Source organism: Manis pentadactyla, chromosome 2 (genome assembly GCF_030020395.1).
Source record: "Manis pentadactyla isolate mManPen7 chromosome 2, mManPen7.hap1, whole genome shotgun sequence".
NCBI classification, from domain to species: domain Eukaryota; kingdom Metazoa; phylum Chordata; class Mammalia; order Pholidota; family Manidae; genus Manis; species Manis pentadactyla.
In genome coordinates, this window is record NC_080020.1 from 216935217 (window position 1) to 216962752 (window position 27536).

At 49.6% G+C, this 27536-nt stretch overlaps 2 protein-coding genes across 3 annotated transcripts in view; one reads left to right on the forward strand and one right to left on the reverse strand.

Annotated features, from left to right (window-relative positions):
* Positions 1-469: 469 nt before the first annotated feature.
* On the reverse strand, positions 470-14923 carry LOC118910491 (circumsporozoite protein). The gene is made up of 4 exons (XM_057497555.1): positions 14906-14923; positions 14034-14558; positions 12175-12328; positions 470-1020 (listed from the first exon to the last, which is right to left on the reverse strand). The coding sequence occupies exons 1-4, from the start codon at positions 14921-14923 to the stop codon at positions 947-949; spliced, it is 771 nt and encodes a 256-aa protein (XP_057353538.1). The 3' UTR covers positions 470-946.
* Positions 14242-27536, forward strand: part of ADCY3 (adenylate cyclase 3) — an 86329-nt gene continuing 73034 nt past the window's right edge. Inside the window, exons 1-2 of one of the 2 annotated variants that reach the window (XM_036881940.2) lie at positions 14242-14535; positions 14983-15832. In XM_036881940.2, the coding sequence (XP_036737835.2) occupies positions 15158-15832 (675 nt within the window). In that variant the 5' untranslated portion in view covers positions 14242-14535; positions 14983-15157. The remainder of the gene's footprint in view (positions 14536-14982; positions 15833-27536) is intronic. The other variant, XM_036881941.2, reaches the window with a different exon arrangement.

Here is a 27536-nt window from a genome sequence, read left to right on the forward strand (position 1 = left end):
AATTAACGTGGGTCCTTGCTCTGATCAACCCAGGCTGGATGTCATATCAGGAGCCTATTGTGATAGGCAGAAACAGTGTCCCCCTGAGTTGCCATCATCCTAATCTCCAGGATTGTGAATATGTTACCTTACATGGCAAAAGGGATTGTGCAAATGTGATTAAGGTAAGGACCTTAAGATGGGGTGATTATTCAGGTGGGTCTAATCTAATCACATAGGTCCTTCAGATTGGAAAACCTTTCCTGGCACTGGTCAGAGAGAGATGTGGCTAAGGAAGCCATGGACACCAAGAAAGGTGGGTGACCTCTAGAAGTTAGAAAAGGTAAGGAAACAGATTCTCCCCTAGTCTCCAGAAAATAACACAGCCCTGCCAACGCTGTGATTTGAGCCCAATAAGACCCATTTTGAACTTCTGACCTAAGACTTTAAGGTGATAGGTTTGTACTGTTTAGACACTAAGTCTGTGGTTTGTTATGGGAGGTATAGAAAAGGAGTATACACTTACTGTGTGCCAATTTGGTGCTGAGCACAGGGGAATCAGCAGTCGAAATAAAATGAGACAAACAGGATCCTTTTTCCAAGGGAACTCACATTCAATGGAGGAGAAACAAGACTTACAAACAATCCTACACTACTGTTTCAGGCAGAACACTGTATGCAGACAACAGAGAAGGGAAGGGGCTGCTGAGAACACTGTCCACTTTGATGGACACAAGGTTGAGGGGGCAGGCGAGCAGGCTGTCCTCACAGCAGGGTCCCAAGGTGCTGCCCCCACCTGGGGATTACAGAAGACCTCACAGAGCAGGTGACATGGGAAGGGGTTCTGTGAGGCTGAGTAGCAGTTTGTCAGGTGGATGATGACAGAGGGGAAGGGAGTTCTGGGCACAGGGAATGGCATATGCAAAGTGATAAGGGGATGAAAAGTGTGTTCAGAACTGTGAGGAGCTCAGTGTGGCTGAAATAGGGGGAGCAGCAGGGTGGTCCAAGCAACAGTGTGGACCTCGGACATCTCCAGCACCCCTGCGGATGGAGAGAAAACAAACTCCAGGTTTGGAGGTCTGAGCCCCAGACATCACTGCCGTGTCTCCATTTTCTTGCAGTCTTTTCCTGTCCCCTGAAACAGATACAAATTTGTGATTCCACAATCAATTCCTGATGGTTTCACAGTACACGTAATAATTAAAATTACTTACCAGTTAAATCACTCAACTCCAAGAAAAAATATTTTTTACTGAAATAAAATTGAAGTCCAGAAATAACTAGAAGGTGGATTCTGTGGCCTTTGCCACCTCCTGGCAGGTCTCAGGGTACCTACTATTTGGCCTCAAGAACCCTTTCCCCTGTCACCTGCTCTGTGAGGTCCTCTCTGATCCCCAGGCAGGGGCAGCACCTTGGGGACCTGCTGGGAGGACAGCCTGCTCGCCTGCCCCCATCTACATGTGCCCCTCAAAGTGGACAACGTGTTCTGTTTTCATCTGGCCCTGCGCCCTGCTCTATTAGGGTAGGTGTTCCCTGATCGAAGAATCTCCTGGTTGAGAGGAGGATCCAGCAGGTCTGCTTTTAATTCAGCAAGGTTTACTGGGAATCTGTCAGGGGCTGGCTTTCCAGGTATGAAGATGAATAAAGGCCTTGGCCCTGGGCTCAAAGTCCAGTGACTAGGGTGACAGTCCGGTAAATTCACGACAAATCCTAGCACATGTTAAATGCAGGTATGGAAGATGTGCTATTGAAACCTGTCTTATGTTCCGTGGCTGTCATGACAAATCACCACAAACTGGGTGGCTTCAAACAACAGAAGTTTGTCCACTCACAGTCTGGCATCCAGAAGTCCAGAGTCGTGGTGGAGTTGCCCTCCCTCTGAAGCAGAGAATCCCTGCTTGCCTCTTCCAGCTTTTGGTGGCTCCAGGTGTCCCCTGGTTCATGGCCACATCCCTCCAACCTCTGCCTCCATCTTCACATCCCCTCCTCTTCTGTGCCTGTCTCTTTGGGGCCCCCTGGGTAATACAGGATGATCTAATCTCAAGACCCATAACTTAATTACATCGGCAAAGGCTTTCCAAATGAGGTCATTCACGGACTCCAGGGATTTGGACATGGAGGTGTCTTCCTGGGGGCCATCATTCAACCCACTGCAGATCTCTAAGTAACAAATGACCAATGTTCCTTGAGGACTTCAAAGTGCAGCATCTGAGCCCTTGACAAGTACCATCTCATTTCATCCCCTAGCACTCAGGGAGTTGGGCAGTCTGCCTGTCCTGGCCCAGGGTTTCGAAGGAGATAGGGACTGTCTCACCAATGGGTTTCAGCCCCAGGCAAGTTCACTCTTGATTTGGTGAGACTGAAAAATGACAATGGGATGTTCTTGGGGTGAAAGGTTTACACTCAGCTTTATTTTCACTGGTGGCAGGTCAAGCACTAGAATCCCATCCGCCTCAGGGCAAGTCTACGTGCATGCAGCAAGCAGGTCTCTGTCTCTGGGCCTCTCTGTCTCTGTAGCCGTCTCAGCCTCTGTCCTAGGCACTGCTACCATTCCAGCCTCTACTCTCCTGAAGCCATGCAGGCCAGAGCACTGGGTGGAGCTCTTAGAGAGTCAGTAATAATATACTGCCCACGCATGTGCAGTGGGCAAGTGGACCAGGGTCAGGCGAGAATCCTGGCCATAGGAACTTTCAATTTCTCTGCAGGGACCATGTCAGACTTGAATTTGGAAAGATTGCCCCCCACTGCCGGTTGGGGTGCAGAAAATGAGTTGGGGAGGTGAGCAGAAGGGAGGGTCAAGGGTGATTCCTGATTTCTGAGATGGGGGCAGGTAGGGAGGAGCAGCTACTGGAAGGTGGATGGTTTTCATTTGCAGTGAGGGCTTTGAGCCAGCCCTTCTCTAAGCCCCTCTAGCCTGACCCCCAGGGGTCTCTTAGCCTCATTCTTCTGGGTGTGGTGACTTTCTACCCATGAGAGGGACCGTGGAAGTGGAGGTCCCATCTCCTCCTGGTCTGGGCCTTTTCTAGCCATTTCTTGTTATTCTAAAATCTTTTTCTGCTCCTTCTCATCCCCAGCAGGCTAGGGAGAGGCTTGTTAGCACATATTTCTATGGTGCCTCTTCCCAGAGGGGCCCTGGCTTGAGTGCTTTTAGAAACGTGATATTTCCATAGAGGCCTTGGGATTACTCAGCATTCACACATTGCCTCACACTTCGTGTGCATGTCTTTCTCTCCCAAAATTTAACCAGTCTGGGCCCTTATTTCCTATCTGGGCTACAGCACAAGGATGATTCAAGTCTCTCTCAGCTCGGACATCCAGGGAGCCATGATTCTCCAGGCTTCCTCTGGCTATGAATTAAGCACTAACCCTTTGAAGCTGAGTGTGCCCTTGGTTAGAGAAGCAGTAAGTGAACAGAGGGCGTTGCCCAGCATTCCTGCCTTAGCTGGACTCGGGCACCGTCTAGAGCACCTGAAATTCCCTCCCTCCCTCGGCCCCTTCTTACCCCTGGGGTCGGGAGCAAGTTACCTCGTGTCTCGGAGCCCGTTTCCTCATCTGTAAAATGGGGACATTAGTGCCTACCTCATAAAACCAAAGGAGGGGACACAACCCACAGTGCCTGGGAGGAAGGATCCCACAGAAAGTAGGTGCTGCTGACACTGTCATTACCACCCACTGGGAGGCACAGGCCAGTGTGTGAACACGGACATGTGGTTAGTGTTTGACATTTTGATGCCAGGTTATGGAGTAGTTATGGTGTTCGCTCCTTGTGGCGGTGATGACAGCGATACGTACACAGACCTGGTTCACTTCAGTTCTTTATTGTTGCTCGGAAGGTCGGGAGAAGGTGAGTGAGAAGAAGCAACAGCCGGAGAGAGCGAGTGAGAGGAAGAATGAGAGGAGAGAGACTCCTTCTCTTTCCTGCTTATGCCTTATATAAAGGAAGCTGGCCTATGGTGATCAAGATCATGCATGACCTTTAAGCTGATTGGTAGCATGCCTTCTGCATGAGTTGAGCAAGAGTACGGAAGCATGGGGCAAGCCTATAGGAGCAACTTCCTTATGCTAATGCCACCAAACCAGGAAGGGTGGCGCCCAGGAAGCGGGCGCTATCTTAGGGCGTTGGTCAGCTACAGTGGAAGGGCGGTGTTCAGCCATAGTGGGACTCAGCCTCGGCCGTAGGCCGGCCCCTACATCTCCCCCTTTTTTGTTTAACACAATGAGGCTCGGGGACCATGCCTGTCTTAGGTTGTCAGGGAGGCGCAGCATCCTTACCCGTCATAGGGCAACAGACAGCTAAGGTCTGCGCCCTGTCTTAGGTTGGTATGCGTACCTTCTGATCTTACCTGTCTTTGACTATTGGTCCAACATATTGAGCCACACCCTAGGGGAGATGCCTTCCTCTATAGCTGCCATGGCCTGCACCAGAGCCATCCGCACTTCCCGATGTTGCTGTTGCATGGAATAGACTTTTCTCCCAAGTAGGAGAAGACCTACAAGGAGTAATATACCCATAACACCCATGCCTGACCAGGCTTTGGTGGCATTTAGCACGGCTTCAGCAAACTGAGCTACAGACAGCGCCTCTACCTTTTGGGAACTAACATTCAATATTTCTAGCCGTAGCTGAGTGGTGAGCACGTCAAACTCACTGGACCAATTGGTGGATAACATCTTGCCTAATTCCCTGGACAGATTGGCAGCTTTAGAGAGGTTATGAAAAGGAATGCCAGTAACACATAGCTGTCAAAGGGCAGATATGGGAGATTAAGTGTACTATTGGTAGAGAAAAAGGCGGGAAAGCTATGTGCAATTTCAGTCACCGGGAGTGGTAGAGGCCAAGCCTTCACCAGACCCCATAGTTCTCTGGGTTCCGCTGTCGCCTGCTGAAGGATCAGTAGCAGGATCAGCATCAGTGGGGTCGGCATCTCGCACTTCCGGTTCTGGTCTTGCCACTCTCCGTGTCAGGCGTTCAGGCACCCAGATGGGACTGTTTCGGTCCTGTGGGAAAACACAAACAGAGCCTCGGTTCCAGATTAACACTGGATCCGGGCCTTTCCATGATCCTTCCAATACATCCTTCCACATAACTGCGGGCATGTCTTTAGGCCTGGAACGGCGATTATGCCGCTCTGCTGCACTGTGGCCATCTTTGTCCAATGTCAAAAAATTTAAAATAAATAATATGATGTTAAGTTTGTCTCTGGGAGATCTGAAGTCTGCCCCTATTCCCCCTTTTTGTTTATAGAGAGCATTTTTAAGGGTCAGGTTGGTGCGCTCTACCACGCCTTGCCCTTGAGGGTTGTAGGGAATACCTGTGGTATGGGTGATATCCATTACCCTTAAAAATCTAAGGATTGGGATGTATATGCTGGCCCATTATCAGTTTTTACATGCTTGGGCTTTCTCCAGGCCGAAAACGCCTGAAGGCAGTGAGTTATGACATCTCTAGTTTTTTTCCTTGTATGGCAAGAGGTGAAAATGATGCCTGAGCAGGTGTCAACAGACACATGAATATATTTCATCTTGCCAAACTCTGGAATATGAGTGACATCCATTTGCCAAATGTGATTGGGTAGTAGTCCCTTTGGATTGGCTCCCTCTGAAACGGTGGGTAAGAGTGTAACACACCATTTACAACTTACTACTATGGCTCTAGCTCGGTCTCTAGTAATATTATATTTTAAGCGAAGGGTGTTTGAATTCACATGAAATTGTTTGTGAAATTGTGTGGCTTGTTCTACATGGTCAAATATCACTGAGATGTTAGACTCACGGGTCAGGGCATCGGCACGTCTGTTTCCCTCAGCAATGGGTCCTGGGAGGGAAGTGTGGGCTCTTACATGTCCAATAAAGAAAGGTGTTGATCGATCCCAGATCAGTTGTTGTAGCTTTCTAAAAATACTGGCAACGGGGGAAGACTGGCTAATATAACTTACATTCTCTAAGATGGACACAGCATTCACTACATACTATCTGCTAAAAGGTTAAAAGGTTCCTGTGAGAAAAGTGTAAAGGCTTGTGCTACAGCCAACAGCTCTGTTTGTTGGGCTGAAGTGGTTGGAAAACTGAATGTCCAAGATTGGTCACCAGTGACCACAGTCCCGATGCCATTCTTTGACCCATCAGTGAACACCACCTTAGCCTTGGGTATGGGATTACATCTTGTGTTTTTAGGAAAGATGACAGGATTAGAGAGGCAGAACTGTAGCCAAGGATGTTTTGGGTAGTGGTTGTCAAAGGAAGCATTGGTGATGGTGTAAGCAACAGCCCATGCATCACAGCATGCAGTAAGACATTCAATCTGCTCAGCAGTATAAGATGTTATTATTATGTTTGGGGGAACCCCAAATGTTTTTATAGCTGTCCTGATTCTCTTGATGATCAAATCAGCTATACTCTGAGGATACTATCTTAATGTTTTTCCTGGAGAGTGGGCCAGATATACCCAGAGAATTGGCCCTTCCTGCCAAAGTACCCCTGTTGGGCTATTATTACTGGGTATCACTATAAGGAATAGCAATTTGCCATAGTCTATTCTATCTACCTGGGCAAGCTGCAAACGGGATTGGACTAGGCTCAAGGCTTCCTTGGCTTGCTTACTGAGAGAGCGCGGAGATGATAAATCAGAATCGCCCTTCAGTGTCTCATATAATGGACTGAGCTCTTCATCTGTAAGCTTTAGGAATGGCCTTACCCAATTTATATCTCTAAGGAGTTTTTGAAAATCATTGAGGGTGCTTAGATGATCTGTTCTTATGATCACTTTTAATGGTCTAACAATAGTATCTTCCAATTTTATTCCTAAATACTGTTTGGTACAAGTTACCTGTACCTTTTCTGGTGCTAGTTCTAAGCCCCATTGTTTAAAATGTTCTTGCAAGAAGCAGAGGCCTTCTTCCACTACACTGTTCCTTTCATGACATAAGAGAATACCATCTATATAATGATAGATAATCACTTCAGGGAACTTTGTTCTAACTTCTGCTAGGGCCTTACGTACAAACAATTGGCACATAGTAGGGCTATTCGCCATGCCTTGTGGCAACATCTTCCATTCATACCGCTCATCTGGGTGACCATGATTGACGGCTGGTACCGTGAAGGCGAACCTTTTACAATCCTCAGAATGAAGAGGGATGGAAAAGAAACAGTCTTTGATATCTATTACAATGGTCTTCCAATCTTTTGGCAGGGCCATAGGCAATGGTAAACCTAATTGTACTGATCTCATGAGAATCATCTGTTTATTTACAGCTCTTAGATCATGCAGCAATCTCTGTCTTCCTGATTTCTTTCTTATGACAAATATGGGTGTATTCCATGGGGAAGTAGAACTTTGAAGATGCCCTGCGGCAATTTGCTCTTGCACTAATGTGTGGGCTGCTTCCCTTTTCTCTTTAGTAAGGGGCCACTGAGGAACCCACACGGGCTCCTCTGATCGCCATAATTTCGGGCAATCTCGCTTTAAATGACCCATCTGCTTGCAATGGAAGCATGCCCCGGGAGGGGTACCCCTGCTACGTGCCTGTTGCAGTCTCTGAGTTATGGCTATGGCTATCACTTGTCCTTGCACTACACTATCATTGATGTCTCGGCAAACTTTGAGGTACATATTTAAATCTTTATTTTTCCAAGGCCTGATAGCTTCTTTACACTATTTATTTGCTTGCTCATAGGCCAACTGTTTTACTAGGGGCATGGCTGTGTCAGCATCTCCAAATATACGGCCTGCGGTTTGCATCAGTCTCGCCAAGAAATCTGCATAAGGCTCATTTGATCTTTGGAGTACTCTGGATAGTTGACCTTGTAAATCACCAGAGCCCTGGAGTGTTTTCCAGGCCTTGACAGCGGCTGTAGCTATTTGCATATACACAGCAGGTGGGTAATTTATCTGATTATGCTGTCCTAAGTAAGGTCCTGTGCCCATCAGCATCTCTAGGTTCTACTGATTGTTCCCTGCGGCAGCGTTGCGCCGGGCACTGTCTTGTGAAAGCTCTGCCCACGCAGTTTTGAATAGCAGGTACTGACCTCTAGTAAGGCATGCTCTGGCTACATTAGCTCAATCATCTGGTGTTAGATTCTGAGTGGCTAATGACTCCACCATGGCCACAGTGAATGCTGCTTGCACTCCATAGGTGGTGGCAGCTTCTTTTAGGCTTTTTACAAGCTTAAAATCTAGGGCTTGATGGTATCTTTGCTGGTTGTTTGGATCTTCTATTACTGGGAAGGCTGCATTCCCCTCCATGGTTAGCCATTCCCTCCATCTATTCTTGCCCAATTGTTCTTGGCACCCCTGGCCACCACAATATGAGTGACTCTGGTAAAGGGGTGGCTCTGCTCTATAGGTTGGAGAGCAAAATGGATGATTTGGGGCGGTTGGCACAATCTCTTCTACCTTACTGCTCTTATTGGGGAGAGGGGCCGAACTAGTCTCTCCTCCCTCTCTGCTTATTCTCAGTTGGCTCAGTGAGGGGTACAATGTGGGCTGATGTCCTCTCTGAGCAGCCCTAGCTTCTAACTCTTCTCCTGATAATTCTTGGTCCTCTTCCTCATCAGAGGAACCCCCTGTGTAGATCCTCTTTCAGATGCTCTCGCAGAGGCTCTTTCTTCTTTCACTTCCTCAAGAACTTCCTCTCCTTCCCTTATGGCTTCTATACAACTAGGTTTATTCTCTTTTAGGCAGCTCTTAACCAGCCCCCATATGGGGAGCGTCCCAGCCGGGAGCGGCTCTCTCTGATCTGTGCTGCGCAGATCTTCTCCTAGCCTTTCCCACAAGGGGGCAGTGATTTCTCCTTCATCTAGGAACCACTGAGCATGTCTCTCCACTGTGCGAAGGAAGGCCCTTGCAGTTTTTGCTTTTAATGGTGTTCCGTTGGCCCTCAGGAGTGCTCTCAAAGGCTCTTCTGCTCTCAGTCTAGACCCTTCAGACCTTATGTTAATAGTGAAGAGATTAAGATATACTCCTGATGTCTATAGGTAGGGGGTACTCTTATCACTAATTTACATTCGTCGCTATACCGCGAACTTTCCTTGCTTCGTCGCTATCCTGCAAACTTTCACTGGCGCCCATACTTCATCTAACGTACTTAGCAACAACAAACACAATAATAAGCACAAGGATGAACAAGACGAACAGACAGAATAGAAATCCCCACCTCGGCTGCTTACTTTCGTTTTGCTTGTTGATCCACTCACCCTCCTCTTTCGAGGTGCCCTCCCGAATGATCCTTCCGAATGGAGTCCACTGGTACTGCTTCAGGGTAAGAAGCTCTATGGCGTCCGCGTCCGCTAGTTTCTCCTCTGGGTGGTTGGAGAAAAACTCCCGGGTTTCGGCACCAGATACCGCGTTCGCTCCTTGTGGCGGTGACGACAGCGATACGTACACAGACCTGGTTCACTTCAGTTCTTTATTGTTGCTCGGAAGGTCGGGAGAAGGTGAGTGAGAAGAAGCAACAGCCAGAGAGAGCGAGTGAGAGGAAGAATGAGAGGAGAGAGACTCTCTTTCTCTTTCCTGCTTATGCCTTATATAAAGGAAGCTGGCCTATGGTGATCAAGATCATGCGTGACCTTTAAGCTGATTGGTAGCATGCCTTCTGCATGAGTTGAGCACGAGCGCGGAAGCATGGGGCAAGCCTACAGGAGCAACTTCCTTATGCTAATGCCACCAAACCAGGAAGGGTGGCGCCCAGGAAGCGGGCGCCATCTTAGGGCGTTGGTCAGCTACAGTGGAAGGGCGGTGTTCAGCCATAGTGGGACTCAGCCTCGGCCGTAGGCCGGCCCCTATAGTAGTTAGTTTGTTTCAAACACTGGGCTGGAGGGACCAGGATCACCAGTCCTGCTCCTGGGGAGATGCTCACACCCAGGAAGGGCACAGACCCAGAAACATGTCCAGCCCAGGAAGGCCAGTGCCTGGGTGTGCTCTGCTTCCCTCTGCCCACCTGAGAGGCCTCCAACAGTACCCAAGGGCAGTGAGCAGGGCACTGGGGCTGTGCAGGTGGGCAGAACAAGCTGGAGCTGGGGAGGGGGAGGTGGGGCCGGGCTGGACCTGCAAGGACCAAGGGTGATGGCTGTGCCGTGAGTGTGTGCACGCACTCACATGGATCACACACACTTCACACCCACAAAACAACACACACACACACACAGGCCCGATGAATGACCCGGAGCAGCAGCAGGGAGACCCTAATATGGAAGCAGAAGCATCAAGAGACACAGAGATGGACAGAGGGCAGCAAGGACAGAGAGACAAAGGCATGGAGGACAGGCTGATGCTGTCAGAGGAAACTGCAGTGGAATCTAGACGGTCCCAGATAGGACCACAGAGAGGGCCTGAAGGAGATGGCAGCCCCGCCTGGCCCCATGCAGGTCTCATGGGAACAGCAGTGGCCAGGGATCTGGCCGTGAGGGGGACTGACTCCTATTTGACTTGTTCTCTGGAGATTTGCCAACCATTAAAAATTTTTTTTTTAATTTTTAAAGTATTTTTCATTGAAGTATAGTTGACATATATTAGTTTCAGGTGTACTTGCCAACTACTCTGGTTCCCATTTACCACCTTCTTACTCCCAATGACCCCTTCTAGGGTTAGTGCTGTGTCATCCCAGCACAAGGACACTGGGGCTTGGGGACGTGGAATAACATCCGGGGTCGCATGCAGCATCGGGCCAGCGCCCAAGGCTGAGCTCTCTGACTGCTGAGGGCCAGCTCCTGCTCCTGTGACATGTCTCTCCTCCAGGTGACAGGATCCAAGCCTGTGAGCTAGCAGGAGTTGATGAGGGGTCGGGGCCCCATATAGGACACTTATACATTGTGTGCCACGTCCTCTCTGCCGCCATCTACTCTGCCCCTGCTGTGGGCACAGCCTGGAGGCACCTTGCATCTCTGCACTGAGTGTCTTATTTCCTGCCCAGGCACTCCCTGCTCAGCCTCAGGTTTGCACACACCTGGGAGTCCTCGAGACTGAATACCCTTATCCAATGGGGGCAGGAAGCAGGTGGATGAATACTCCCTTCTTCTAGCCCTCCTGGGGAAAGTTCTGAGCTGCCTTTTGCCCAGCACCTCAGAGGGTCCCCAGAGGGCCTGGCCCATCATCCACAGCAGTGGCTCATCACCCACCCTTGTATTGCCCAGCTTTCCCACCTTCTTTCCCCAGGAATCACCTGCTCAATTAAACCTGAACACAGGCCCCTATCTCAGGCTTTGCTTTCAGCTGAGGCCCCAAACAGGGCTCTCCAGGGGTCCAGCACCAGGGGAGCTAATGATCTTCTCTCCTCCCACTGCTCTTTCCCCAGGACACCAGGGCTCTGCCCTGATCTATTGTTTGCTGGATTCGGGAGCCACCACATTTCCCCAGGGGGCCAAACCAGTCTTGTTTATCCAATAACAATTAATCCTCAGCAAACATCCTCAAACCATATAAACAAAAGGTCCCTTCAGCAAAGAGGTATTCTATCCAAGATCCTGGGGTAGCATGGGGCTCAGGATGGCCTTCAACCCTTCTACCCGAGCCCGTGCTTCTGTCTTCACTTTAGGACATGTTTAGGCCTCAGATTGCATGTGTATGCACATGTACGGTTTAAAGATAGCTTTACTGTGTCTTCACTACAAAAGCGGTACATGCCAGTTGTCCAGGTTACATGCAAGCTATACAAAACATATAGCTTGGAAACTGAAGGCACCTCCTACCCTTTTCTTGAGTGGTTATTTTTCATTGCTCCTGGACCAGGACCTTTCTAGCATCAAAGAATGAGGGCTTCTGGTCTCCTCAGGGACAGCCAGCGCACTTATGAAGTGCCATTTCTTCTTAGGGGAGCCAACCGTTTATTCCATGACTGTTCTGAGTACCTACTGGGTGCCAGGTTTGGGAGGGGCAGCTCGCCGTGCCTGTCTCATGCCTAGCTGCCTGTCTCTGACTAGCTGTTTTCCCAGATCTCATCTGTGGGCAAGAGCTTGAGCAGCTATCTTGCTTTGGAATAGTCACTCAGTTGCCTCTGGCTCCCAGGGAGGCCCACAGGGCTTCCCACATCCACAGTAGGGCTGCACCTGTAGCCCAGAATGCAGAGCAGGGGTAGGAATGTGCTGTGGGTGCTTTCCTGCTGTGAGCCTTTGTGAGGAGGCCCCAGCCCCCTGAGGCCACCCCTTTCAGGCCCAACTGGATCCTTCCCTCCAGGCTGGAAAGGCCCCCTTTCAGCTCACCTCTGGATGCGCACAACTGAGGGTCTGTCTTGTCCGTGGACCTGGTGTCCTGGCAGAGCTGGCAGGTGTTCTGAGGGCACAGGCTGGGTGGCTCCTCTGGTCTTTCCTGATGGCTGACCTGGCTGAGCATCCACTGTGTGCTGTCTGCACAGGTCTGCTGAACAGGTACTCACAACAAAGAGAGGAGGATTATGGGAGGGCAGGGAGTGGGAGCAGTGAGGCCAGCAGTCAGGGAAGGAGATTGCGGATTTTACCAAGAGTATCTCTGTGTGGAACCCTCTCCCTTCACGGGGTGGTGATGGAGGAGAGGCTAGGGCACAGGTGGTGGCAGGAGGCCAGCGAGGAACCCATAGGGGCTGGGAGCTGGCCCTGGTCTTGTCAAGCAGGGAGCCAGGAGAACTCCAGAAGTTGGCATGTTACCAGGAAAGGGGAAGGGACTCCCAGAGGGCATAAAGTAGGCCCCTTGTGCCAAAGCAGGCCCAAACAGTATTTAGCAGCTTTTTTCCTTTTATTAACATATGACCTTTTGTAAGAAATAAAAATCACACGTTAACATCATGTAATAATTAAAAATAAATGTTCGAACTCCAAACAAATTAAAACAATGGGGCAAAGTGTGGCCCTGAATAGTAATCTGCATAGATTACTCTCCTGCTAAATCTGATGTTATGTCCCCCACCTTTGGAATCAAATTCCCGACATGTCTGGGCTGAGGCCGGCAGCTTTTCAGAATTGATAGAAGTGGGAGAAACAGCTGAGATAGGACCAAGTCTTTGATGAATCTATTCCCTGAGGGATGTGAGTTGACACCTGAGGTTCTGGGAAGAGCACTCAAGGATGGCTCTCAGGAGCTGGAGAAGGCATCTCCATCCAGGACCTGGATGGCTGAATTTCTTTCCTCTCTGACCTGTTTCTTCCACTCTCCCCAGGGGAACACATCCCTTAATGCTGCTGGTTGTCCTCAGCAATTCCCTCCCTGACACCCGCTCCCCACCCCCCACCATGCGTATGTCCCAAAACAACCTATCTCCCTCCTCTTCCTTAACCTAAATTCCTAAAGGCTGTGGTTGATTTTGGCAAGGTATTCTGTCAAATCCAAGGAAGGTAATTTATACTAATGTGTAAGAAACTGATGGGTGTACAACCATTCAAAGGAGCATTTGCGTTTTTAAGGAGAGCTTGCCAATTCAAACGCATCTCTTAACAAGTGGAATATGCACGGGAGATCTTTTTGAAGCCGGGTCTCTTGCAGTTCCACGTGCCAGGTGCCTACTGGGCAACCCCTACCTCTGCAGGAACAGAGATCAGCTGCGGGCTATTTTGCGGAAAGCTCAGGCCGCGAGTTCCAAGCGTTTGGGCTGCCAGGGCTGGCGGGGACACTTAGGCCCCGCGCATCTGGATGGGGAGTACCCCCTAAACCCCAGCCCCGGCCTCTGCCGGCCCAGAAGGCAGCCGCAGCGGAGGAGGGGCGTTGGGGGCGCCCCGAGCGCCCCTCACTTGGGGAGGGGCACGTCCAGGGCTTTTATTCTCTGAGACCCGGCCTGCGGGAGGAGTTAATTCGCCCATCCTTCCTGCCCGCCGCCCACCCCGATGCTTCCACGCTGCAGTAGCCGCCGGCTCGCCGCCCAGTGCTGGAGCTTGGGGCCCCGGGGGCCCATCCAACTCTCGCCCCCGCGCTGCTGGCCTTCTCCGCCTTCCCCCGCCGGTTCCGGGTCTGGAGCGGGGCACTCCCCCCACCCACAACTCCAAGACGCGCACGCCGAGAGGGCGGTGACTGCCGGGAGGGAGGAGCGCCGCCCGCCTCCGGGGGCCCGGAGCGCGCGTGGCCCGGGAGCCGCCAGCGCCGCGCGGGGACTCACTGTGCCGTGCGCCGCGCCCGGACTCGGCTCAGCTCGGCTCGGCGCGCGGACGGGCGGGCGGGCCAGAGGATGCTGGCGGGCTTCCCCGGCCTCGGCCCGCGCCCCCGCCGGGAAGGGCCCCGGGTGCGCCCCTAGCCGCGCCGCCCCCGCGATTACAGCGGGGCCGAGAGGGAGGGGTCCCTCCGCGCCGGCCCCGGCCCCAGGGGCGGGTTCCCCCGAATTTTCCAGCCGCCGCCGCCGCCTCCTTCCTGCGGCCGGGTGCCTGTGGATGCTGAGGGACAGCCCCGCGCCTCTCCCGGCCGGATCCCGGGCCTGAAGGCGGGGGAGCCGCGCTCCGGCCGGGGTCGCGGGCCGTGGGGAGCAGCCCCCGGGCGGGGCGGCCCCGCGGGGAGCAGCGCCCGGGCGCGCTGAGCCTGCTGCCCCGCCCGCCGCACGCGTGACCCAGCCCTGCAGCCCGCGCGGGGACCGGCCTTGGCCACGCGGCTCCCGAGTTCCTGCACAGGTAATCGCAGGGGCAGGGCGGGCCTTCCGAGGGCAAACAGTGCCGGGAGGTGGGGGGCCGGAGTCGCCCAGGGCTGGGTGGGAAAAGGTAGTAAACAGAAGGAAGATTCAGGAATCCCAGGGATGACTATGTTTCGGGCACATTTCATCCCCAGCTTCTAAGGCTTGGGCCTGGAGGAGATGTAGGTGAGGAAATCAGGGGCAGAGACCGGGGTGCAAGGGATGGAGAGGTAGCCAGGCCCCTGGGCAAGTCAGAGACAGGAAAGTGAGTGACTAGGACAGGACTATGTGTGGGGTCGGTGGTGGCAGGAGCGTGGGGGAGGCGGAGAAGGCCCTCGTTCTGGAGCGTCAGACAGCAACGAGTGTTTTACGAGAGTTAGGGTGGCCATGGAGAAACCACCGGTAGGAAGGAAGAGGTGCTGCTTCTTAGGGGTGATGTGCTTTTAAGTTCCAGATGATCAGCGGTCCCTGCGCCCTGGAGACCTGCTCTGCGTTCCTGCCCGAGGTGGCTGGCCCTCAGCCTTCCCCTGCCCTCAGAGAGCCCTGGTAGGCGGCCCACCCCAGGACCCTTGCTCTGTTCCCGGAGCACCTTCCAGGCCCGGCAGAAGCAGACACTAGCCGGTATGCCGCGGAACCAGGGCTTCTCCGAGCCCGAGTACTCGGCCGAGTACTCCGCCGAGTACTCTGTCAGCCTGCCCTCCGATCCAGACCGCGGGGTGGGCCGGACCCATGAAATCTCTGTCCGGAACTCGGGATCCTGTCTGTGCCTGCCTCGCTTCATGCGGCTCACCTTTGTGCCTGAGTCCTTGGAGAACCTGTACCAGACCTACTTCAAAAGACAGCGCCACGAGACCCTGCTGGTGCTGGTGGTCTTCGCAGCTCTCTTCGACTGCTACGTGGTGCTCATGTGCGCTGTGGTCTTCTCGAGCGATAAGCTGGCTCCCCTCATCGTGGCCGGCATCGGGCTGCTGTTGGACATCATCCTCTTCGTGCTCTGCAAAAAGGGGCTGCTCCCCACCAGGGTCACCCGGAAAGTGGTGCCCTACTTCCTGTGGCTGCTGATAACAGCCCAGATTTTTTCCTACCTGGGCCTGAACTTCGCTGGCGCCCATGCGGCCAGTGACACAGTGGGCTGGCAGGCCTTCTTTGTCTTCTCTTTCTTCATCACGCTGCCCCTCAGCCTCAGCCCCATTGTCATCATCTCTGTGGTCTCCTGTGTTGTCCACACACTCGTCTTGGGGGTCACTGTGGCCCAACAGCAGCAGGATGGGCTGAAGGGGATACAGTTGCTGAGGGAGGTAAGTCTGACCTTCCACCCCACCTACTGGTTTCCCTTCCCACCAGCTCTCAGCCAAGGTGGCACCTGTTTTGAACATGGGGATGGCATTGTTTTCTTTGCTCTTGAGTCAAAATGTGCTCAGGGATGGGGTGGGGGTGGGGGCTCTCTGGGGCTCTCAGCTGCGTGTACTTGGCTCTAGGGAAGGGAGGATGCCAGGACATTGGGCCTCAGGGCTACCTGTGCCCAGCCTGTGGGGATGGCAGGAAGGCCCCCCACCAGGCCTGGCCCTGAAGCAGCATTCTCTGTCACTGACACCAGCAAGGAAGGTCTCCTGCAGGGACAAAGGGCTCCCACCTCTCATTGACTAGCTTCGGCAAGTGACTGATGGGTGCACTCCATGGCCCTCTGTCAAATGGGGACAGTATCTGCCTGCATAAAACAGGTATTATCAAGATCAAAGGCCATATGAGCACAAGCATACTAGAAAATGTGGAGGGCAAGATGGGATTATCATAGATCCTGCTTCTGCATCTGGGAGCTTGGGGATGCCCTAAGTAGTTAGGTGATGGGGGGAGTGTCATGGGAACACAAACTGGGACAGTGGTGTTGGCCATGGTGGTGGAGGAGATCTGCTAGTCCTGGGGGCTGCCTTCTGCGAGAAGGGGTAGAAATTTGGCCTCAACTTAACTAGGAGACAGTATTATGCTCCCAGCAGGAGCCAAGCCCCTGGCTAGGTGCTGAGGGGCTGCAGAGACTGGGAGACGTGATTCACGGCCTTCTGAGCTTATTATCTGGTAACACATCTGGGTGACTTCCTCCGATTGGACTAGAGGCAGTGAAATCCACAGTCATTTGTCCCATCTGCTAACTCATTTTAAAAGTAAACCCAGAATTGGAAAGTGGCCTTCCCAAGGCCACACAGCCAGTTACGGCAGTCACGTGGCTAGTGTTCGTTGCTTAATCCCCGTTCCAGTGTCTTCCTACTACATCTCACTATTGCCTCTATCTCGGCCAAACTCATTATCGTTGTCTCTTGGGACTGGGGGCTGAGTCTCCATTGGTCCCACGGTGCTCTTGGTGGTTGATGCAAGAGCTCTGTGGGGCTGTCCCATTGCCTCCCACTTGGTTACACAGGTTTTTCTGTTTTAACTTTTTCCTGGTTCTTGGACCAAGATTCTTCCTGTTTTCCCATTCCAGCTTGTGCAGTGCAATGTCCTTTCTCACGGAAGCATCGGGCCTCTCAATTCTGCAGGAGCCCAGCTGTGGGCTGGTGCATATGGATTCATGAGGGCACACCGACAGGTCTCTTTGTTTGCCTCCCAGTGCACTGTGCACATAAGGTGACAACCTGCCATTACTATCTTGACTTCTGGGAGGTGAACTTCATCTTGTGCCTCTGCCAGCTGAAGGCCCTGCTGGAAGCTGCTCAGGGAGAAATAGACAAGAGCCATTCCTAGTGGGAATCAGTATGAAGCACAGTTTGGGGCAAATAGGCAGGTGGGCAAGGCAGTATTTGGGGTCTGGGACCCAACTTTGAACCACTACCTTCTACTGAATGGCCACTTCTGGTCCTTTCCTATCTGCCAGGGTCTGTGGACTGCATTAGTTTCCCATATGCTTTGCTGTCCATTAAAGGGGCAAAACAAATTTTCCCCACTGGAGAGGAAACAAAAAAAAGCAGAGTAAGTCAAAAATAACAATCTTAGCATCCCAGGAGAGCATGGCCTTGCCATGGAAGCGGTGTCCTGGATGCAGCTTTGGGAATGGAGGGGAGGTGCCTTTCAAGGTCCATTTGGGCCTGAGATGGAATGCAGGAGGCCCCAGCTTCAGTGGGCTGTGTTCCAGAAGTTTCTGAGTCACTTGTTTGGAACTGATGTGACTTTTTGAAAGGTGCCTGGGTCCCAGGCCCATCCACCACTCTTACTTAAATCACAGTGTCCCTGCATCCCCTATGATGCTGTGGGGAGAACCCTGGGACCCATCTCCCTCAGCTGTGGAATGAGGCGACACACCTGTCTGCTGTTCCTCTAGGCCCATGTTACCAGCTGGGATGGGGGCACCAGCAAGGGTAGGAGGAGGCAGGAGCTGGAGGACAGGGTGGCCAGAGCCCCGCACCCTCCCCCACCACAAGGCAACACCTGGAGCTTTCTCCAGACTTCTGCACCTCCTTGCTTTTCTTTCTCCTGTCTACAAACTCCCCTTTCCTTTTCTTCCCACATCACCGGTTGGCTCCAGCCTGGGACTCCCTCCTGGGGTGGTGGAGGACAGTTAGCAGCAGACCCTGGGTTTCCGGGGGCTTGTAACTGCTCTTGTTGCGCTGCTCTTCCAGTGTCCATGTCCTCTTCCACCGCATCCTTCATCCCCCAAGCCTGTGCTCAGCTCTGTGGGAGAAAGAGAGAAGGGGCGTGGGGGCCCCAGGGTGGCCTGAAATGTTGGCTAAGCCCCGCAGCCTGCCCTGGGCTCTTCTCACAGAGAAGAGGTTCTGGCAGGAGGAACAGGGGAGTCAGGGGATGTGTACAGTCAGGGCTGTACTGTTGCTGGGGCTGCTTTTGTTATGGAATGAGGACATGTTACTGAGCCACAGGTATGGGTCTTGTAGCCTGCAGGGTCTGGGAATCAAGGGGTCACACAATGGGTAGTCAGAGGCTGTGGTGGAGGATAGCTGGGCACAGGGGTGGGAGGGCAGAGTGAGCAGTAGCTGGTAGGGTTTCCCTATATCCCTCCCTTGCCTGGGTCTGGGGACCACTGGGCATCTTATGGCACAACCTGCTCAGAAAATGAGGTGATAAAACAGGAGGTGACTGAGAGTTGAGGGTGGGACTAGGCAGCTACTGATGTGTGAGGATGCAAGGGACAGATATGCCACCATGATGGTGGGAATCAGTCCTAATGCCAGGGGCTGTTCTCAAGACCCTCACATGCACCCACATTCACCTCTTTCTGATGGTCTTTTTTTTTGGTCGGGTGGCTATACTAGACTTCTTTATTGAAGTGTAGTTGATATTCTTATCTTGGTTTCAAGTATATAACACAGTGGTTCAACAGTTACCCATATTATTAAATCCTCACCCCCTCTAGTTCAATTACTATCTGTCAACATAGGAAGATGTTATAGAATCATTGACTATATTCTCCATTCTGTACTACCATCCCCATGACCAACTTATGTTATGACTGAGAAGTTTTGTGCCCTTCTATCCCTAACCACTCCCCTTCCCACTCCACCTCTTCCCCCATGGTAACCACCAGTCACTTCTGAGTGGCTATGAGTCTATTGCTATTTTGTTCATTTTGTTTGTTTTGTTTTTAGATTCCATAACTAAGTGAAATCATGTGGTATTTATCTTCCCCTGTCTGGCTTATTTCACTTAGCTTAATACCGTCTAAGTCCATCTATGTTGTCACAAATGGCAGGATTTCATTCTTTTTTATGGCTGAATAATATTCCACTGTATATGTACCATGTCTTCATCTGTTCATCTATTGATGGACATGTTAGTTGACTCCATATCTTGGCTATTGTAAATAATGCAGGAATAAGCATAGGAGTGCATATATCTTTTTGAATTAGGGATATTGTTTTCTTCAGGCAAATTTCCTAGAAGTGGTATTACTGGGTCATTAGGTATTTCTATTTTTTAGTGTTTTGAGGAAACTCCATACTGCTTTCCACACTGGCTGCACCAATTTACATTCTCACCAACAGTGTAAGAAGGTTCCCTTTTCCCCGCATCCTTGTCAACACTTATTCTTTCTCATTTTTTGGATAGTAGCCATTCTGACTGGTGTGACGTGGTATCTCATTGTGGTTTTCATTTGTGTTTTCCTGATGATTAATGATGTGGAGCATCTTTTCATGTGCCTGTAGGCCATCTGTGTTTCTTCTTTGAAAAAATGTTCAGGTCCTCCACCCATTTTTTAATTGGGTTATTTGGTGGGTTTTTTTTTTTGGTGTTGAGTTGTATGAGCTCTTTATATATTTTGGATGTTAACCCCTTATCAGATCAATCATTTATGAATATATTCTCCCATACTGTAGGCTGCCTTTTTGTTCTGCTGATGGTGTCCTTTGCTGAACAGAAGCTTTTAGTTTGAGGCAATTCCACTGTTCATTTTTTATTTTGTCTCTTTTGCCCAAGGAGATGTGTCCAGGAAAAAATTCTCATGCTTATGTTCAAGAGATTTTTGCCTATGTTTTCTTCTAAGAGTTTTATGGTTTCATGTCTTACATTTAGGTCTTTAATCCATTTTGAGTTTACTTTTGTGTATGGAGTTAGTAATGCAGTTTCATTCTTTTGCATGTAGCTGTCCAGTTTTGCCAACACCAGTTGTTGAAGAGACTGTCTTTTCCCCATTGTATATTCATGGCTCCTTTATCATATATTAATTGAACATATATTCATAGGTTTATATCTGGGCTCTCTATTCTGTTCCATTTATATATGGTGCTGTTTTTGTACCATACTGTTTTGATTACTGTAGCTTTGTAGTATAGCTTGATGTCAGGGAGTGTAATCCCCCCAGCTTTGTTTTTCTTTCTCAGGATTGCTTTGGCTATTTGAAGTCTTTTGTGGTTCCATATGAATTTTAGGATTATTTGCTCTAGTTCATTGAAAACTGCAGTTGGTATGTTGATAGGGATTCCATTGAATCTGTAAATTGCTTTGGGCAGGATGGCCATTTTGACAACATTCTTCCTATCCATGAGCACAGGATAGATTTCCATTTATTGGTGTTTTCTTTAATTTCTCTCATGAATGTCCTATAGTTTTCAAAGTATAGTCTTTCACCTCCTTGGTTAGGTCTATTCTTAGGTATTTTTTTCTTTTTGATGCAATTGTAAATGGAATTGTTTTCCTAATTTCTCTTTCTGCTAGTTCATTGTTAGTACATTGGAAGGCAACAGATTTCTATGCATTAATTTTGTGTCCTGCAACTTCGCTGAATCCAGTTATTAGCTCTAATAGTTTTTTGGTGGAGTCTTCTATATATTTAGGGTTTTCTATATATAGTATCATGTCATCTACAAAGAGTGACAGTTTAACTTCTTCCTTACCAGTTTGGATGCCTTTTATCTTGTCTGATTGCTGTGGCTAGGTTTTCCAGTACTATGTTGAATAAAAGTGGTGAGAATGGACATCCTTGTCTTATTCCTGATCTATATGGCTTTATTATGTTGAGGTATGTATCCTCTATACCCACTTTGTTGAGTTTTTTAATCATGAATGGACGTTGAATTTTGTCTGACAGGGTCTTTAAAGCAATGAGTCTGTGGCAAGTTAAGATTGAAGAACCCCTGGAAAATGTCTTAGGCTTTTATTTCATATCAGAAAGGCTATTTGGAAGCAAAAATTATCTCCTGGAATTAATAGCCTGTTAAGACCTTTATTTACAAATTAGAACATGATAGAACTGTGGATGTGGCTCCTTTCACACCTACAGATAACACAGTGTTCATTCTGCAGTGAGTGAACACTCAGCTCCAAGTGGCTGGAGGCAGCTGCAGGAGGGGGGGAGGGGAGAGGCAGCTAATGCTTCCAGAGGCCCCTGTCTGCAGGCTGGAGTGTAGGTTCATTCACGTCATCCCATTGTGAAACATGTCAAACGTTACTGGATCCATTTTACAGGGAGGTTGATAGTTGGCAAAGGGGCTGGTTAACATTTGAGATGGAAGGTGGGGTGGCTGGGGAAACGGGCAGGACACACATCCCTGAGAATCCTTTTTCTCTGAAATCCTTTTTCTCTGGAACCCAGGCATTTGGGCCTTGCCTGCTTCTCTGGCTGTCCCTGACTGTCTTTATTAGGCTGTGTTGAACAGTGCTAAGAGGTGGGAGGCCCTAAAATATCATAGGACGCTCCCCTCTCTCTCACCCTGGGTGGATGTGAGGTGGGAAAAGCCCATGACAGAATCTTCCTGGTGGAACATGGCCAGGAGTTGATGAGGAATGAAATGAGATGAGTTGGAACAGGAACAGGAGCTGAGGGTGGGGGGCAGGAAGGTAGCAGGCTTGGGGGCTCTGAGCAACCAGAGGCAGTTGGAGTGGGAGAGGTGTGCAGTAATGGGTTGGGAGGAGGCAAAGCCAACCCAGTTATTGGCTCTTTGGCCCCGGGTTTACCATGACCCCAGGGTGGGACAGAAGCACCATCCCTCCATGAAGAGCATGCAGGTGGGCATCTGGTAGGAATCTGAATAATAAGGAAGTGCATACAGGTGGCTAGGAGGCCATCAAATCCAACTGCAGAGGAATAGTTGATTATGAAACGTGTAAACAACTTTGCAGAAAGTCACCCCCTCCTTCCTGCCCCTGGTCCCCTTTCTCCATGGCTTTTCTAATCTTTACCTATGTGTAAACAGAGCTTGTCCAGCTTGTCATCACCTTGCACATGCAATTTAGGTGCCTGTTTTCACCTACATTATTTCACTGACATTTGCCATGAACATCAGAGTCCTCGTATTTATTATTTTAAATCATTATTTTATCATCAGTCACGTTTTTCTGGGGAGGGAGCCAAAGCCCAGGGCCGGGCCTGCAGTGGGTAGCTGGGTAGCAGCAGGGCCAGGGCCAGATACCAGTCTCCATGCCAGCATGAGCTCCCAGTGTGTGTTCTGTGTCCACACGGTTCTGATCTTGGTCTGCCTAATGGCCCTGGTAAATACTTCATGAGATGAAATTGCTAGGACTCCAGGGTGGTTGTTATTCGGCAGTGTCTTCATAAACATATAGAAAATCCGACAAGGGTGCTCCAAACCTGAATAAATATTCAGAACTGTCCCCTAGCTGTCCCGTCACCAACACATGCACTCGTGATGATAGACTTCTGTGGGTATAATCGTGACCAACACTCACATGTGTGTGCTCAGAGGTAACACCCATGTGCAGGGTCAGGCCCAGTGAGCATGGAGTGGAGACAGGATGCCCACATTTACCGAGCTCTTGCTGTGTTTCAGTTGATTATCTCCTAGCAAGAGGTAGATATTATTTTACAGATGAAAAAACTGAAAAGTATGACAAGTGAAAAGACTTGTCCAGGGACACAAAGCTAACAGGTGTCAGGCCAGTATTTGAAGCCAGGACACTGGGATTCTGGAGTTCCTTCTCCTCTGCAATCATAAAAGAACCCCTTAGCTCTCTCTTCAGAGCCCTTTGACATGCAGTTCCAATAGGATTGGGTCTTTGGTTTCTCAACCTACAACCATTAGAGGAGTAAAGTAGGGGAGGAGGAGGTGTCCTAGGGCAGACATGGCGTGATCAAGGAGCGTAGCTGTCTGGGGATTGAATGTTGCAACCGGCAGCCCATATACACCTTCTGTGGCTGTAGGAGGCATCACTACATTACATGACAGTATAGTGACTATTGTCTGTAATGAAGACCCACTCATCAAGAAAATATTAGATTACATTTAGCATAAGGTGGGGTATACTATTGCATTCTAAAATTTTTTTTTTTCAGAATTGGATAAGAACAAGTTTAGATAAAGGTTATATTTTGACTGTCTGGAAATTCACTAATGTGGGATGGCTCATTTCTCAATGGCCTTACTGCACATAATTCTATGCATTTACTATATAGCAACCACAAAACTTACTGGCTTAACGCAGTGACAGTGTATTATCTCATGATTCTGTGTCCCACTGAGCAATTTTTCTGCTTCACATTGGTGCTGGCTTTGGTTACTCACTTGGCTGCCTAGACCACTTCATTCAGCCATCAGCTGATGGCTATGCTGGCAAGCTCTAAGAGGGCCTTACACATTCAGGCATGGAGCTCCTCCATAAGGCCTCTCCTCCTGGTTAGCTGGGCTTCCTCACAGCATGGCTGTCGCTGGGAGAGAGTGGAAGCTACCAAAGTTTTTAAAGTTTAGACCAGTCACTGTTGGTCAAAGCAAGTCACAAGGCTAGGATACAGGAGTGTCATTTTGTTCCTGGTTGAGGGGGAGAGTAATGTATATAGAGGCACTTGACATACAGAGCACCACGCACATGCTGGTTACTTCTTTATTGCGCTTAATCTTGGCAAACCATTTCTGATCCTCAATCTGAAAGAACCAGACCAAGTTTATTCATTATCCTTTTCCTCGTCTCTTTTCTGTGTGACCAAGTGCCTCTTCTTTGCTTATTGTGAAAGGATTATTTCAGGAAATGTCAGTTACACAATGCTGTATAATATTGCAGAAACTTTGGGAAAAAGAGAAATTTATTATAATCCTATCCTAACCATTTTTGTATGTGTGTGCCAAAACCGTATGCATATTACCCTGCATTTCTCAGTTAGCTCTGTTGTGTAGACTTTCCTCTATCATACATTAGTCTTCACAATCATAATGTTTAATGGCTGCATGGTATCATGTTGGTGAAAGGTACCATAATTAACTCTTCCATTTCTGTAGGGCATTTGGTAGTCTTAATTTATTAATATATCATTTATATTTTATTATTATTACTTATCTATAATAGCAGCAGGCCCATTGTCTCTCTCCTTTCCCCTCCTGGCCTTTTTATGTCTGATGCTTCTTCCTTCCTCTGCTCATGTTTTCAGCTGTTTCTTCCAGAAAAATTCCTCTTTATTTCCTCTTTTCACTTAATGATGAAAGCTTTTCTTCCCCTTTCCTTTCCTCTCTTTAAGGCCACTTTCTTTGATATAAAGAGAAAATGGTGTGTTTCCAAAGAAATTCCACACGGCCCCTCACCCCTTTTTAGAACCCCAGCGTAAGTGGAGCTGAATTTGAACCTTTGCGAGATTTCCATGGTTGTGGCTCGTTGTCCCCACGTCATTGCCAGGCTGGTCCCCCCGTGAAATGTAACTTGGGGTCAGCTGAGTCAGATGTGGCGGCGTAAAGCCGGGCAGCTGCCTGCACCTGTTTAATGGTGGCCTCTAAATGGGCTCCTTGGCTGCCCCTGGAGGGCCGCTTTTCACCCAAGGGGACCAGGCCCGGGGAATTGATCCCCATGTGCCAAGTTCTTAGCAGACTGGTAGGCCTAATGCTTGGCCATGAGCTTGATGGTAGGTGGGCCTTGCCCCCATCCCAGGAAGGGGAATACTAGGTACAAATTTGCTATGAATTCCTAAGTAAGCGAATCAGTAATTCTCTGAAGGGGAATCTGAACAAAGGTCATTCACGTGATGCTGAGGGTCGGCCCTCACCCTGGGCTGGCAGCCGCCCTGCTGCCCCTGGGCTCATGCCCCAGTGTTGGACGACTCTAAGCTACACACAGCCTCCCCCGACTGCCAGGAAAGTGGCACAGATTTTCACTCTTCCACTCTTTTTTTCTAGACTCCTACACATGATCACAGTTTGTCTTCACTGGTACGGTATTAAACACTCTGGAAAACACATTAATCCTTCCCTGAATTGTGATTATAGTTGTTAATGTCCATCTCGGGGAACAAATTTGGGATGTTGCTTCATTACTTCAGCAGAGGCCCCTGCAATAGGGAGATTCTGTTAGGGGCATTTCCTACCCCTTCTGCCACATCTTGTCCCAGACCCAAACAACCTCTACAGTTTGAAGGGACCTTGAGGGCCTGGTGGGGGCTCCGTGCTTTGGGGATCTGTAGGAGCAGGGCTTTCAGAGTCCTTTGACTTGGATTACCTCTTGCTTTCCCTGATTTACCAAGGGTGGTTCTTAGATTCACTATTTAATCTCTCCATCTAGTTTCTGCCTCTGTGAAATGGGCTAATAGTGCCTTCTTTGCTGAATTAGAGCAGTGATGAAACACCCTAATGTGTGTGTGTGGCCTTGCAGTGCAGCCACTGTAGTTATAACTGGCTCTAATGGGGAGGAGTTTGAGAGTGGCTTGGGCCCCCCCAAGGGAGGGAAGAGTGGCTCCCTGTTCTGAATGTCTGGAGGGTGCCCTCCCGGGGTCATAGGACACTTATCCCCCTGTTTTTTTGTTGCTCTTCTTGGGCCACCCTTTTTTTGCTGTTGCCTAACAGAGGGAATGTGCTTTCAGATGAAGCTCTCTATGAAGACAAATGCTTTACTTTTGATGCAATTTTTTGGTTTTGCTCTAGTTTGTATTGCATCCTGGCAGTGCTTTCATTTAATATCTTTTTTCTTCATTCCCTACTTTCAGGAGGAATAGATTAAGCATAGGGAGTGGGTCCGGGAAGACTGTGAAGGCAGTCTAGGGGATGATTTGGACTGGAGGAATGTCAGGCGTGTCCTTCCATTGGTCAAGTCACTTGAGCTGCATGGAGGTCCCATTACTGAAAATAAAGGGGACCATGGGGTTGTGGGATGTACCCACTGCTCCCAGATGGCCTCATTTTGTCCCTCTTCACCAGGGTGAGTGACACACACCTCAGGAGACTTATCACTGGCTTTAGGGTGGAAAGGATTGTGGAGATCGCAGTCCAGCTTGCAGCCAGTGCTGGAGCCCTTCTGTGGGATCCGTCCTCTCATCCGTGCTTTCATTTCTCAGGATGGAGAACTCGTTTGCCTTCAGAACAGCCTGTTTTAAACCCTCTTTTAAACTAGGTACAAACTACACGTCCTTAGGTCTGTAAAGTACTTATCTACCATGTGTCCTTTAGCTGTCATACCTACTCTGTGAGTCAACATTCTTGTCTCTGGCATTTGTGTAAGAAAAAGTGGTGGAGAGACACAGGGTAAGTAATGCCCAGGATCTCGCGGTGAAAATGCAGTGGAGCTGGTCCCAGGCCCAAGGCTGCCAGATGCAAAAGCATGAAGGACCTCTTATCTGATGAGGTGGAGACACGTAGTTGGTCAGTTCATTCACAAAGTTAAATCATTGTGATGGTGGCCACACAACTCCAGGGCCCGTAGACTCCACACCAGAAAGAGTGAGTTGTAAACGAATGCTAGATGGTGACCTACAGCTGACCTCAACCCAGTGTGATAAGGGCTGTGATGCCGTAACAGACACCCTTGGTGGGGAAGGTGCTTGGACAGGACACGTGGGATACTGGGGGGGATGGAAATATTCCGTGTCGTGATTGTGGATGTAGTCACACAGCTGGCCACATCTGTCAACACTCATCAAAATACACATTTAAGATGGGTGCTTTTTAATGTATGTAAACTATAATGCAATAAAGTAGGTTTTTAAAAAGTTCAAAATCACAAAGTTGTATGTATATTATATTCATTTAAAATGACTTTAATGGAAACCCCTCAGCGGTGCGATCTCTTGCCCTTCTTGTCATGGGTCGGGTCTTTACTTTGCATCCAGGTGTCCTTGTCGGTATTCCTGGTAGCTGGGAGGTATGGGATGTAATTTCTAGTTTCCTCAAAGTAGAAAATTAAAAGTCAGTTGGATATAATCTGGGCACAGAATCCTAGACTTTTTATGACTTTTAGGGTTTTTTTTGGCCAAATTTTTACTGTTATTGCCTACTTCTAATTCATTAGCAGTTTATTTTAGCTACTTGCTCAAAATTTTCCAAAATATTCACTTCACTTTTCTTAGAAGCAACAGCTTTCGTTCACACTCATGTTTTATCTGTATAGGTTATACTTAAATCATGTAAATACAACACCAGAAAAGAACTGACAAACAGGTTTGGGGCTACACAACAGTGGCTGCTCCTTGAGCAGAGGAAGAGCCAGGCTGGTGGGCTGAGCTGTTCTTGCCAGCCTCCGTGTGACACAGCAAGGACTGTGTCCCAGTCCCACGGAGCAGGAAGCACAGGCCCAGCAGGCTGGTTGTGTTGGCCACTGGGTGGAGAGCGTCCCGGGCCGAGAGCAAGGTGCTGTCGA